This window comes from Sphaeramia orbicularis, chromosome 22, assembly GCF_902148855.1.
Source record: "Sphaeramia orbicularis chromosome 22, fSphaOr1.1, whole genome shotgun sequence".
Taxonomy (NCBI): domain Eukaryota; kingdom Metazoa; phylum Chordata; class Actinopteri; order Kurtiformes; family Apogonidae; genus Sphaeramia; species Sphaeramia orbicularis.
This window is the reverse complement of record NC_043978.1, coordinates 35,841,195-35,856,656: the sequence shown is the minus strand read 5'-3', so window position 1 is coordinate 35,856,656 and position 15,462 is coordinate 35,841,195. Positions and strand designations below refer to the sequence as shown.

The window sequence follows — 15,462 nt, the reverse complement described above, 5'->3', positions numbered from 1 at the left end:
ACCTAAATATAGTTTGACTTGGCTGGTGAGAAGAATAAAGGCTGCCGTCACAGAGAAGCGGATGTAACCGCTCTCCCAAGGTGTTACCATCTGAGGGTGTGATGATGGAGTGTCCATCAGTGACCTTCCACACATGTTGTTAATCAAGTCAGACTTTTTTTTTTAGTATAAATTTGATGTAGGGTTCCACTGTGGGACATTTTATGATTAAGCATAGAACCCGTTGTGCATTTGCTACAGACATTTCTTGGCTGGAATTAGGTTTGCACAATATTTAGACAAATATATCAGTGCAATATTTAAAAAATATATATAATATGTGAAGAATGCAAGACTTAATTCACAACATTTAGAGACTTACTTAGCCTATATCATAAAACTACAGCAAGCAACATGTGAAGATTGATGGAAAAAGCGGACAATAAACAGGACGACAATTGTCACTATGTTCTGAATATTTTTGTTGTAAAATCTCAAAAATGAAACAATAAAAGAAAGAATGCAAGACTTAAACACCAGAGGACTTCAGTATTCAATAACTTTGTGAGAAGAATTAGCCCATTCCTAGAAGGAGGGAATATAAAAAAAAATAATAATCAAATCTAGAAAAATGACTTTTTAACTCAAAACTTCATAATCCTGTTTTCAGCAGACCAAATGGCAACTCTGACTACTCCTCTGAAGTAATTGTAGAGGTCGTCAACATTTAAATGTACAAAGTAACAGTAAAATATTATATTTTGTCAGTGAGTGTTTAGCAGTAGCTCACTCATCACCCCTAGCCCTCATCCAGCTCTAAATATGGTCACATCTGGCTCAAAAAATCCAAAAGGTCATATGACAGGCAAATTGCAAACTCCTGTCTTAAAACTGGAAGTTCAAAATACTGTGTGTTTTGTCACAGTGTGTGTTATCTGAACCAGTACTCTTACAGGCTAGCATTTACATTTAAGTGTGTTGTACAATGATTGAGATGACATTGTGTGCTAAGAGAAAACCATATTTTTTTTATATAGTCTGATCTGTACAGCATGAAGGCAAAACAAACAAACATGTGGGAGAGTTCTAGTGACACAGATTAGGATATTCCAGATGGGAATTTTTTTGTGTGGAAGTTCCATATATAGTAATATGTTTTTAAGTATGCCATGGCTGACCTGAACCTTTTGTATCAAGCAGCAAAAAACAATTGAGTGTTTTACTGCAGGAAATTTTATTCATTTGGATTGCTGTGCACATAATGATGTTGATGCTGACACATCCCTAATTGAGATACAGTTGACAAACACCAGTGAAAACAGTAAAAGCTTTTTTTATCCATTGTTTGCTTGCATCTGTATTAAAATTGGAGTTTAATGATTTAAACACACATACATTTGGTGAACAGTGATGCTTCTTTGCTCAGCTCCTTTTTTTCCCGTAGCAGTTCAGTTGGCAGATACATTGTGTTATTCATTCCCAGTTTCCATTTCTCTTGGGATTTCAGTAAATGAACATACAATCCTTCATGTAAACACTGACCTTGGCTCAGCTTGCTGTGCTGTTTTGCATTCCTCGCAGCATCCTTCAGAACATATGGTTGCCACATGTTCAGCTTGCCCCCCTTGTCTTGAATGGCACCTCTTTGCTGACCCTAACCTTTCCAAATCCACTGCAATAATCTGCACAAGACCAGATGAAATAGGATGTGGCGGCCTGTGCCCCTCCCCAGTGGGACTAAATGTGATTACTGTTTTAACCACCTGCACCGACAGTAAATGGGATTATACTCAATTGTCTCATTAGAACAGATTACAGCACAGGGGTCTGACCTCCATGTATGTATCTGTCTGTCTGTGTTAAGGGCTTGTATCCACTCACTGTTCATTAGCCTACAAGTCACAGGTGTTCCTGAACTTCAGCGCTTGCCAAGTAGCATCCAATGTTTAGCAGAGGCTCTGTTCTTTATACAGTTGTTTACACTCAGAAGAACAGTTTATTGATTTCCAAACCCATGTGCCTCAGTGTCTCAGCTGATGTGTGACAAGTTATCTCCCAAGGCGTGTAAACTTTCAGCATTTACAATCAGCTTGAATTTTGCTTCTTTTGTGCGCTTTTATTTACTCATATCCTACTCTCTCTTCATCTTTTCCTTGTCCCCCCCAGCTGTCCGTTCCTTGCACAGACGTTGACCCCGGTCATCCCTGTGATAGGAGGTGTGCTATTTATGTTTGTACTGGGGACACTGTTGAGAACGAGCTTCAGTGATCCAGGGGTGCTGCCCAGAGCCACACCAGATGAAGCAGCTGACCTGGAGAGACAGATAGGTAAGATACCACTTTAATTCATTCAGTTTAGATACAAAAGGTGGGCATCAAATTCATGTTTATTTTATCTCCTTATCCAAATGGTTCTTCTTTGGTTACTTTCTTTCCTATTTCTTATCTGTTATCTTCAGTTGATCTTAATCTTGATATACTGATTGATATTGAACTGTCACTTTGTCTTTCTCCATTCATAATTCTGCTTCCTAACTTTGTCTCCTACACCATAAACATGCCTCTGTTTTAGATTTCTGTATCTGAGTTAGCATCTCTGCATAGGAGGCCTAGTGTGTACTTTTACAACATCATTCACAGCATGCCAGAGTATGTGGCTGATTTGTCTGGTGACATTGCTTTCACAAACTCTGAAGTCCCTCTACATTTATGCTGAGGTGAAGCACTATAGCTACCAAATTGCTTTTGATCTGTTTATATCAGTCCAACTTTTTCAAGGTCCCCATCTGATGTATTACTTGACTCATAAATTGCATCTGGATAACTTCTGAATCTAATTTATGACCTGAAAGGTAAAACTGTTGGTGCATTAGGAACCACTCAATATGGTGTAAGTGAATTACCAGCATCACAGCACTGACGATGGATCTCCATGAGTCAGAATCAGCCCAGACGGCAGATGGTGATGTCAATTCAGACTGTTCAAGGGACTCGAAAGTTGCTCACAGTTTACATTTCATTACATAACACAGACAGTGGCCAGTACTTTGTCACAAAAATAAAAGAAAGAACTTTCTGGGTGCAACAAGCAATTTAGTCTTTGATATTTGATTTAACGTTATCCAGCCTTGCCTAGATTCTATATGAACCTAATTAATAGGCATTTACTGCTGCCAGTTCTACATGATTAACACCATATTTGAGTCACTACTAGGATAATCATCTGTGTGTTTTGTATTCAACATTAGAGCTTTAATGTAGAAGCACCAAAGTATTGTAGTTCTTGCCAATTTGCAGTAATTAAACAAAATATCTTAAGGAAGATGATCCCAAAGCAGTGAAAATAATGTAAAATAATTTTCCTGCTATGAAGCTAGTGCAAAGATGAATCTGAACCAAAAGCCATTAGCTGTAATGGAACTTACTAATATTGTTTGGCCTGTGGTCTGCGGCACCTTTAGAGTTGGTAGACTGGAATTTATACTGGAAATAGATTTTTAGGTACTATCCTCTAAATTGTAAGAGCAGTTCACAATCTGAAAAAGTGTCCTGTAGCTGAATGGATTAGCGCTACTGTCTTTGCCCTAAGGTTTAACTTTTTAAGCCCTCTGTTTAAAACCCTCCTTATAGTTGTGTGTTTTCTTTTCATTTTAAAGAGAGGCTTCATTTTCCCAGCGATCACAGTCCTTTCCGTGCTTCAGGCCACCGGGGCCTCATTAAACAAACTCTGGACTGCCTTAATTAATCTCATTAGGAGACTTAAAAGCTTTCAGAGAGAAGGTAAAGTACAGAGAGCTCGGAGCAATGGCCAGCACAGCGCTATGCAGAGGTTCTGTGTATTATGTATACAGGCAAGCATTTTTGATGAGGATAAACAAATTACAGGCTGAAAATATGAACAGTGTTGACCCAAATACCACACTGTCCCCCTTCTTCACCCCCCCTCACACACACACACGCACACACACACTCCCTTTCTAGCATCACTTCACCATGATTGGTTTGTGTGCTGTGCATTCTCTAGCGTAGCAGTAGACTGGTCGGAGCTGGAATGTTTGCTCACAGACAAATAATTGTTGTCATGTTTGTTTGCCAATAGCTCACTCTGTTTTTGCATATTTGGTGAAATCAGTGTGAAAAAGGGCATTGTTTGAAGAAAAAAAGTGCATTTATTCTCATAAATAGGGCCACAGAAAGTAGTTTCAATTAGGGCTGCTCGATTATAGAAAAAAAAAAAAAAATCACGATTATTTTAGCAATAATTAAAATCACGATTATTAAAAACGATTATTTGTTAACCTTAAAGTTGTTTATTTTTTTTCTTGCAAAGCAATGTAAAATATACTCTTTAAACATAAATAAAGCTTTTAACCACTAAAATAAAGTATGTTCACTTTTGTATGAAACAAAAAAATCTTTGAATGCAAATAAGTGTGCTGTAAATTTAAGTATGTTTCCTTTTGTAAATAAATAGTGCACTGTAATTAAACTGCTATAGACTTGCCATAGAACTGTAGCAATAAAAAAAAAAAAAACTCACGTCAAGTGCAAATTATAAATTCAAGTATGGTCAATGTAGTATGAAATAGTAAATTCAGTGGCGTGCCGTGAGGTTTCAGTTAAGGCCTTCTGTATACATTAGCCATCTAGAATACGCACGTTAGGGTTATACGGGTTAGGTTAATACGGGAGTTGCAGCATAAAGAGATTCGGAGACTGAAGATTGCATTGCGGACGAAGTTGTTTTTATGCGTTTTAGTTTTTCATAAGATTACGATAAAGGTGGCGGTGGTTAAACTTTAGATGGTTAAAAAGGTTTGTTGTGTTAGCGGTCGGTGCGGACACAACTACGAAACACTTTTTGCACGTGATGTGTTTTTGCTCTTCATCTTCTTCATCAAACCCAAAGTGATTCCGTACAATTGAATTTGACTTGCCTTTTTTGTTTACCATGCACTTCTGCTGTGATTCTCCTGCCATTTTTCCAGACCGCTAGGTACAACTTTCCTCTTGGGGTGGACCTGCCGGCTAGCTGGCAGCAGTAGCTTAGAGGGGGGCGGGGCAGAGCAGCTCATGGTAGCTTGCGTGCGCGTGAATTAAAACAACTCAAAATTAATAATCGTTTTTTCTTGATTACATAATTTTTGTAATCGTTGCTTGTAATAATCGAAATTGTAATTGAATTTTGATTAATTGCACAGCCCTAGTTTCAATCTTTAATCAGGTTTTGGATCTGGAGATGAACTCTTAGATTAATTAGGTTGCATTTTGCTTGAAAGACCATTTTTGGTGTAGTTGTAGAGGTGATGCTGTCTAAAGGCCTCTGTTTCTGAAGCATCCCCATCCAGTCTATTATGGGCCTTTTGATGCTGGCAGACAGTAAACTAATAAACTGCCTGTCCTGGTGCCATAGTGGGCACCATTATCTTCCATTTAGAAGAAACTGGATTGCAGTAGCATTAGGATTTTACACATACATGCACAAAAATACCTCAGCTTGGAGTATAACCACTGCCTTTCCTCACAGTGTGAAAATTTAAAAGAGCTTCGTTAAAATCCAGGTTTTTCACTGAGTTGCTTTATTTTCCTCTGTGATTTTGTGTGTCATGTCTGTGCTCACACCACCCATTGTACTAACTTTCCATCAAACACACTTCACCCTCTTCCTCCTTCCCCTTGTCCAGACCTGTTCAGTAACGTCTGGTTGTAGTCATGGCAGCTTGTCATGCAAGTCATTAGTGGCACATCTGTTAACTTTTAACCCATCCCAACCTCATCCCAAGCCCTGATATCAACCAGACTCACGTTTTCTTCTAAGAGACGGCCCTTGTGTTTCGTGAGTGTATTGTAAGATGTAAGATATTCTCCTCTATTACAACACTCCTAACATTTATCTCCCTTCTGATTGAGACAACAGACCACATTGCTTTTTCCCCCACAAAGTTCTTTTTTCCTCCATGTCCTTATGTAACTCTGCAGGCTGATGATAACAAAACAGCTGTGACAGGCTTCGTCGTGACCACAGGGAACTTTTCACATGTCAATAATAATCTGAAGCAATGGCTCTATACCACTTAGGAGTCCGTTTTCCATTTGCTTACTAGTTACAGGAATTACTTATTAGTCACACTGTCACTACATTTATAGAATTATCCACTACATACAGTGTAATAATACTTTTCATACAAAATCTAGAAAAAAATCTAGTTTTTCTAATTTGCAAATGTCAAATTTCCTGTTTATCAGTTTCGTATGGCCAGTCTAGGGTTGAGTGGTTGCACAACTTTAGACCACAATCGGTCTCTTTTGGTAGTTAATCTACTTTTCAGAAGGATAATATAGATTATGTAATTATAAAATTTGTGCTGTCAAAATGTTTCTACACTACTAGCATTTGTTGTAAATATTGTAGTTATATTTCAGCTTATTTATAGCAATACTATTGTGTCTGTCTGCACTTAAGTGTTTAAGGTCAGTCTGTGTTTACTTGCAGAGTTTATGTAACTTGCTGGTTTGCTGTTGCTGTATAAATAACAAGAATCACCGTAAGTCCATCAGCTGCTAGTCCTGCTTCTGGTATCCGTTGTGCAGTGAGTCTGATTTACACAGATGTTTGAGATTTATGCTAATGTGAAAAAAAATTTTTTTTTTTCATTATAAAACTCCAGCAGGATAAATTAGGCTCCCATAATCTAGGTAATTATTGGAATCACTGTAGCTGTATTACAAGAATATGTCGCTCGTGTTTACTTCATCTAGATGTTGTCAGTATTGTAATAATGTTGGTCCAAGCTGATGCAGTAATGCCAAGATTCTTGTCAGATAACAACGAAAAGCCATCACATACAGTAAAAGTTTTCAGAACCCATAAAGACTAAAGGAAAAAATACATTTTGAGAGGAGGCCAGATCACCCAGCCCAGTTGCATCTGTTGTGTGCATATGTGTACGAGGTTTCCTCTCAAAATCTCTGAAAAGTGTAGCTGCCATTAGCATGCAGTTTTCCTCATGAATATATTATGATGTTTTCAAGTGAAAGTGCTACTCAGCTCAGGTTCAACACAGCTACTATTGATTTGTTGATTAAACAAGAAAGGACCTGCACAATATGAAGTGCCAAGGTCTCCCATATTTCATGTACTCCACAAGGGTAAGCTGATAGTCTCTGTCATCTGCCAAATGTTGCCTCTAAGGCTGTAAAAAGAGGGTGGAGTGGTAGGTCTGAAAGAATCTGAGTGCAATTATTTTTGCTTTATTAGTTGTAGGTTTTGGATTTTGCTCATTCTGTCTTGTACCCCACTTTTCAATATGTATGAAGGTATGATTAATTGACTAATAATAATAATAATAATAATAGATTGTGTATATAAAGTAGTTTTCATTCAAAAGAATCTAACAGTGCTATATTGAAAAAGAAAGTCTTAGAGTAAAATGGTAAAAAAAAAAAAAAAATACTAAATGTAAAATAAAACAAAACATCATTGGGGGCCGTGAAAAGATCATATCATTTGTAAACAGGGGCATTTATGTTGCACCACTGTTTCATTTATGATGTTATTGGTTTATGGTATTGCTCAACCCTATCTTCATAAACAAAGTGACATGTGAGGACAGTTACTCCAAGTTGTACTCCTAAATGATCAGGGGAATATGGTGTGATGTAAGGGAGAGGAGAACAGCCTGTAGTTTCCCTCTGTGAACGGGACAGAGACAAGGGTTGATTTCGCCTCTGTGTGCCACATCTGATGTCTATGCATGTCTGTCTTCCTGCCCAATATGTCAGGACCAGACAGGCTGGCATCACTTCAGCTAACACACGCCAAATCCAAGAGACTCTGTGAAGCATTAATCAGAGTGAGAGATGGTCAGAGCTGCGTGTTTGGTTCCCTCTACCAAATATAATTCCAGCAAGTTGGTGAATGTCAGGGAGGCTACTGTTGTTTTTTTATTCCTAAGCTTCCAAACAGACTAGAGGTCAATGGAGTAAAGAAAATTTTGGAAGAGTTTGAGTTGCTTGAGAAAGGATGGGTACATCAGTGGAGGATGCAATGACTTTTAAGCTATGTACAACAGCACAAACAATAGTTTTATTATTTGAAGGTGTGGACCACAGTGCACTAAAGTACATAGTCTTTTGTCTGTTTGTTCATTTGCTGTATGTGTGTATATTATCCCCATTTGGGTATATCTGAACTGAAGCTAATGCAAGCCAAGTAAAGCCGATTATATTTCCTTGTCAAAGTATGTGTGGGATGGTAACTGTAAAACTGAAGAAGCATGATTCACTTCAGGGAGGATATTATGCTGCAACAAAGACCCTTGACTTACACTGTTGGATTAAGAAGGCTGTGTTTGTTTTGTGACTAGGAGTGCTAGCCCCTTTTGAGTCGTTGATATGTACTTCATGTTTGACTCCCCCAAAACAGTTCATGTGCCCTGACTCTCTCCACTTTGCCACATTATGTTATGGCATCACAGCATACTTTAAGAACAGGGCTCCTTTTTCATCCATGTTGGAAAACTTGTGAAGACAAAAGCCTCTGTAATAGATTGAATATTGGCACAGTTTTTCCTACCATTATAACACTATGTTGTAGCACTAAAGTGTTTTTTCACAGCCAAATGAAAAAGTAAAAAACTATGCTCTGAGTTCTGTGTCACACTAAATTGTAGTTCAGATCCTTTACTTTTCTTATTTTTGCTATAATTATTTTTTATGTCACACAACAATGTAAAGGATTACCTCAGAAGGACAGTACACTAAACTCATCAAAGAGCAGATGGATTGTGTTTTTTTTTTTTTTTTTTTTTTTTCTCGCTATTTTCTGAATGTTATATGAAAAATCTACATATGGGTATTTTTTTATATATATATGTTGTTGTCAGATATACGTGAAAATAATTGTTTTTACTTTAACAATCCCCTAAACCCATGACTTACAGTGTACGGGCAGCTCCTAAGCTCTAAGCAATCATATACAGAAAACCCTGGATATTTAGTCCTACTCCAGTCCATGTACTGTTTTTTTTCTCTCAGGAACCATTAGTTCTCATCATTTGTTTTTTGCACACCAAGTACATCTTATCATCCTATATAAAGTTTGTGCAGGACGTAGCCAGCAAAAGGCAGAGTTTTTGCAGGGAAATCTGAATCACTTAGTTTATGCAATCTGTTGCAAGGCAAGTGTGATGATAACATGCGCACTTTCTTTTAAGATAAAATTCTGTAGGTAGCAACGTATGTTTAAGACTGGCAAGAAATTAAGGGAGCACATTATGAAAAGACTGCATAATGTTTTAAAGAATGCTTTCATCTCATTAAAATCAGTGTCATTGGCTGTGAAAGCACTCTATTTTCCTTTTTAAGAGGCAAAGCAGATTTGTGTTTTTCTCTAGCTTGGACTGTTTTAATCACTTTAGTGTTTATCATTTCTGCTGAAATGTGTTTTCAGGCTGCCTTTGCCAACATCCTTGCCAAAAAGAAAGAGACAGGCCAGCTTGAACCACTCTTTAAGATGTAAGCTAACTTAATCACATTAGATACAGCTTCCTCTCCCTGTAGTGATAAGGCACTCCAAACAACACCTTGTAGGCCTGCTTGTAGAATTAAATTTGCTTTGGCCCAAGGCACGTTTAAAACTAAACCATGAATAAAATGAAGTGTTTCTGCTTACCAGTCACGTCTCAGACATAAGAGGTCTTCAGTCCATTTACACATTTGTACACCTTAATGCTGACCAGTGACCTGTTAAATGCCACTAAATATCAAAAAGCTTTTGCCAGAAACCTCACAGATACTGCAGTGCTCCTTAAAGGTCAGAGAGCACTGTATTTTCAGAGTTATTGGACTTCATCAGAACCTCTGATGACCCTCCTGTTAAAGCCTTCTTCTGTACCTCCACCATATACTGAAAGTGGCACATAGCTGAAATATCTGTCTTTTTGTAGTGCCTTGTCCTGAATGACAGTTCACTTGTAGTTCATGCTGTTGCTTTGATGGCTACTACGTCTGCTCCTCTCTCATTTCCCCCTCCTCCATATCTCACTGCCCCAGGTCACATTCATGTTTGACTTCATTGTTATTGGCTGAATAATGAGAAATAGGTGTGCAGCCAGTGGAAAGAGTCTCTCATATGAAGCTACTTGACATGGACCTCACTCTATCCTCCTTTATTATGCTTGACAAAGGCGGCATGTCAGCAAGGGATGTTATAAAGAGGGAAGCTGCTGAAAGGCAGGAGCCAGAAGAAGGCAAGGAGGAGTGTACATAGATAAAGAAGCATAATGAACATGTGCTGTGTATTATGAACAGTAATTATTGTTTTGCATAAATAATATTTACATTTTGCTTTGTCTCAGTATTGCTACAGCTCACTAATGCTTTTAGAAGAACATCTAGGCTTGCAAGTATTCAGTAACTGGTCTTTGAATTCCTCTTCTTTTTTCCTGTCAACAGTTAACAATGGCAAACATGACAAAAGACAAAGATGGTGAATGGATAATAATGTTGCATATGGCAAGACTAAAGAAAATAGGCAAGTGCTTTAGAGATGTGTTGCTGAACAAAGGCAAAAGAGAATGAAGAATCAACTTGGATTGACACAAAATGCTGACCTTCAGTTTTTCTTGTTTGATTCTCAATGCTTTTTATACCTCCCTTTCTCTCATACACATGCACCTTTTTTTATCTTAAAGCACTTCAGTATGTGTTGATGGAATTTAATATGATACAGTTTTGTACAAGTATCAGTTCAGGCCATAGTAAAACATGTGAAACCTGATTGATGATGGCTTCAGGGGTATTTTTTTTTACTTTTTAACTTTCTTCACCTGTGCCCTGCCTTCCTGTTTCCCGCTGGATGTCCTCAAGCTTCATTACACAGTCAGAGGTCCAGAGTGAAACAGCAGCTGTGGTGTTGCTGTACTCTGCAGGCATATTCTCGCCCAGTCCAATATCTGACGAAGCTTTCTTCCCCGTTGTCATCTTTCACTCAGACAGATGTCACGTCTCTGAATCCAGACTATTAAACTGAGCCCTTATGGTTTTTGGCCAAAGCCTGTCAGCTCAGCGTGGATTATAAAAGTAGTCTGAAGCAGAGAACATTGGCATTTTGCCCAGCATTGTCTTGTTCTGGACATTTTGGAGATTTTAACTATTTCCATTTCATAAAGGAATGGGGGTCTGTTATTTTTTAACATTAGAGCACAGTATATGTAGAAATGACAATAATCCCAACCCATGCACTTTGTGTTAATTTTACCTTGTACATATCCTTTATTACTTGTATCCTAATATGTTGTATATATTTCTTTTATCTGTAGTATAGAGTTAAATTTAGTATTTTTATATTTTAGTATTTTATCTTTGTAGTTCTTGCATATTGTCAATATTTTTTAGTGTATATTTTCAGTATAATTTTGTGAGATATTTTTACATAGTCTATTAAACACAACCAGAGCCAATAAACTGATCTTCATTGTTCCTGTAACAGTGACAATAAAGGTCTATTCTATTCTATTCTATTCTATTCTATTCTTTGAAAAGTTGTATTTTATGAAGACATATAATGCCCTTTGTGTCATGGGTCTCATATAACTGTACAGCTGCCTACTGTGTATGAGAGGCTGTTCACACACAAAAACACTTCAGTGGCGTTAACTTTTCACCCTTTTGTCACTTTGACTGTTTAGTCACAAATTTTAATAGAAAGTGAGTATGGCAACTCCTAAAGAGTATCAAACCTCTTTTTTTTAACTTGCTGAAACATGTTTTTCAAAGCTAATTTTACTTCTCTACTCAAGATTTTGAATATGTTCTTCTGAAAAATATTCACTTCACGGCTAAAATTTACTTAAGGGGTCAAATGAGTGGCTATTTTTGTAAAAAAAAAAAAAAAAAAAAAGTTGTAAGAAATGCATAGAACTGTGTTGAAATAATGCTAATACATTTGTGCACAGACTACTGATATTTGACAGTGGAAGCTATATTTTCAGAAATATTGGATTTTGAATAGCACGTGTATATGAAAACTTTTGCCGGTGGACGGATGTGACATTTGAGAAAGGGGGGGGCATTGAAATTAATAAATTCAGTATAGAACAGAATATAGCACAGAATATAAAATAATTACACAGAATAGAAGAAAATAAATTAGAATAGAATTCTTAAAATAGCATTTAGAAAGAGCATAAATAACTGGTGGACAGACGTGACAGTGGACGGACGTGACATTACCCATGATGATCTGGTCAGTACTAGTACTTTATTAGTAATAAACTTATATACTTACTATTGCTAATTATCCTCTTATTCATAAATGTTAGTATTGTGGATCTAAAACAATAACAGCTGACACAAAAACACAAAATGTGGCAGTGGACGGATGTGACATGGTTGTTACGGATCCCATCATACTGATGCTCGGCAGCCATGTCACTGTTTCCAGAAATGACCCCTGTGCAAAAACTAGTATCGTAATTATTTATTGTATAGTTTATCATCATACTAAAGAGTACATAACAATATAGAATTGTTATTTCTTTATAAAAATGGTTATTGTTAGAAAACTGTTGATTTAAAAAGTGACGTGTGACATTCTTTATGTATGTATTCGCATAACATAAGCAGGATGGATCAGCACCATACTCCATATTGCAACCTGTAAAAATAAAACGTGATATGTAGTATATAATCTTGTAAGAAAAATTGGGGAATCTAAAAGAATAGAATATTTGTTTTTCAGGTAAATTCAGTTAAAATATAACTTAGCTATTTGTGACATGAAAATATAGCATTAATTGTGATGAAATTGGACATTTTTGACCTGAAAACATAGTTCATATGACCATCAACATGTTGCAACATAACTGAAATCCTGTAAATTTGCATAAGTTGTATTTACCAACACAAAGTTCCTTTGGGGATTCACTTATATTGATTTCTTATGCACAAAGACATAAATAAGACCTCTAAGCAAATTTTAGCCATTCACTGTTTTTATTGTGCGTCCAGTGTTATTTTGCTTGTTTCAGACCCAGCTCAGAGGGTTTTAGGTGAGACTTTTCTACAGTACCTTTCCAAGGACACAGTATTTTTTGGCCTAGCTATGCATACTTGAATTTCACTAGGTAAAAGATACTTTGCTGCTATGAAACTTTCTCAAGTGGAGTAATATTGATGAAGTCAATAAATGAGGGTCAGACTGCTATAAGCACAGCACGATCCAGTTATTTTTAGGACAGATTTGATGAATGGACATGTAAACGAGACATTGGCGGACTAAATGTTCCCGTTCCTCCACTTGGCTTTGAGCATCTTTCTCCTACACAGTACCAGTACTATCTTTACCATTCTTTGTGCATCCCCACCATGGAAAAGAGGAGGTAAATTTACATATAAAACCAAATCAGCCAATCACCCTGTACACCAGGGGAGACCCACAAAGCCATAGATGCGTTAATCGTTATCAAACAACGTAGGTATTTTGAATGGGTGAATATCTACAAGAGATTATTAAACTAGATGCAGTGAAATCTAATTAACTAAATGGCATGCAAAATCACCAGATTCAACCTAAATGAAAAAATATGTATTTTTTTTCCCTGCGCGGATTTTACATCTGCTCTCGAATGCATTTCTTTGATAGAATTTAATTACCAATGATTGATCCATAATTGGCTGTCAGTTAGAGGAATTATTTCATGACTTGGCTGCATATCTAACACTTTATCTCTGCTGTTGTGCATCTGTCAATGAAATAGATTCTGATAATTATCCACACAGGGGGTAGCCTGGGGAGGGGGATTCTGATCTACATTAATGCTTCACAGCAGCGAAAGAATATAAGCTCAATGCAGGAGAGAAGTAACATGACTATCATATTGTTTTTGTATGTAGAAATATTATTTATTTTTAATATTCTGCTTTTTGTATCTGCTGAATCTGTTTCTGTTTGGAAGTCCTTTGAATCACCTCTTGAACCAAATCTGCATGTCTTTCCGGTTGCAGACTTTGCTTTGGCTGTCAAGTGGAGGTCAATTCAATGTTAGTCCTCATGACTGTGCTCCAGTACTCCTTTCCATCTGTGAGGGTTCCAGTTTGCTCTCCTCCTCACACACAGCAGGACGGCAATTAGTCTCCATTTATACCCTGCTGGGCTGTGCAGTTTGGCTGACTTTGAACCTTCATTTAGCTCTGTGTATAAGTTTGTGAGTGGGTATATACAGGGAGAGTGTGTGAATTTGTGCTGTCCTGTTACATCACTTCCCAGTCAACCTGGCCTTATTTTCCAGCCTCAAGCTTTTAGACCTGGCCTATCTCTCTGATGGATCTCCCACTAGACACTGATGTAAGGCTAAGCTTTGGCTGCCAGGATGGCTAAGTGTTCAAATGGCTTTGTTCAGCAGAAAAGCTACTTTGACACCTCCACTCACCCACTACTTTACTGCAGGCATCTGTGAACTAGTGTAGTGAATGTTGATGGGTTGGTTAAAGTGCGACAACTGTTCACACAAATCAGGTGTTTTAGGCTGCACTCGCAGTTAAATGTGTGTGTTTTTGCATGTAGTATATGGTGTATTGCTAACAAGCAGCTTTTATGCCGCTACATTTCTGTCCCCTCAGAGACAGCAATGACTTCATTTTATCCTTGTTAGAAAATAAGATTTCGAGTGTTTATGTTCATACTATTATTCCAGTGTTTTCAACTTGACAGCTGTCATGCTAACAGCATATTCTGTGTGGATACTCTGAGTTTGGCCAGGATATTCTGACATTATTCCGCTTTTACATGATTTTTTCCCTTGTGTTTACTGTCAACTGGAGTGTAGACAAAGATCCTCTCTGGTAAAGATGGATGCTGAAAAAAGAAACATCCACATTGCTTCTTGTAAGGAGAATCACCTACTGTTAAACATTGTGACAGAGGATGCCAGCAGGATATTAACAGATATGAGTAAATATCAAAAATCTGACCTTTTTCCCAGAGAGTGTTTGAAAGAACAAAAGAGGGAAGATGCTGCAATAGAATGTCTTCAACCAGAGGAGAGGAGTTGTAAAAATCATATTTTAATGTGTTGATATGTTATGCTGCACATGAACAGGAATATTAGTGAAAGATTATTTTTCTTTTTTCATGCTCATTATGGGTTTTAGCTTTTTCAGAATAAGGGCAAAAAGCAGAATATTTATGCAAATGTAAACAGTGAGTAAAAACTCAGGAAATTATGTAGTGGTAGTAATAATAACGATGATAAGGATTACAAGAGCGATAGTGATAATATAACATCTATTTATTATTTATTTAACTTTAACCAGGAAATCCCATTGAGATCAAAAATCTCTTTTGCAAGGGAAACCTGGCCAAGGTAGCAACCATACAAAATCAACACAAACAAGACGTACAAATGAGCAGTTAAACAGAATAATAGCTATTCAAACACAACAGCCCCTCAAGAAAAACTTTATTTAATAACTACTCTGACTT

At 37.2% G+C, this 15,462-nt stretch overlaps 1 protein-coding gene across 4 annotated transcripts in view; it reads left to right on the top strand.

Annotated features, from left to right (window-relative positions):
* LOC115413355 (probable palmitoyltransferase ZDHHC14) overlaps positions 1-15,462 on the top strand; it is a 54,913-nt gene that overhangs the window by 16,074 nt on the left and 23,377 nt on the right. For all 4 annotated transcript variants that reach the window (XM_030126144.1, XM_030126143.1, XM_030126145.1 and 1 more), the window contains exon 3: positions 2,146-2,306. In XM_030126144.1, the coding sequence (XP_029982004.1) occupies positions 2,146-2,306 (161 nt within the window). The remainder of the gene's footprint in view (positions 1-2,145; positions 2,307-15,462) is intronic.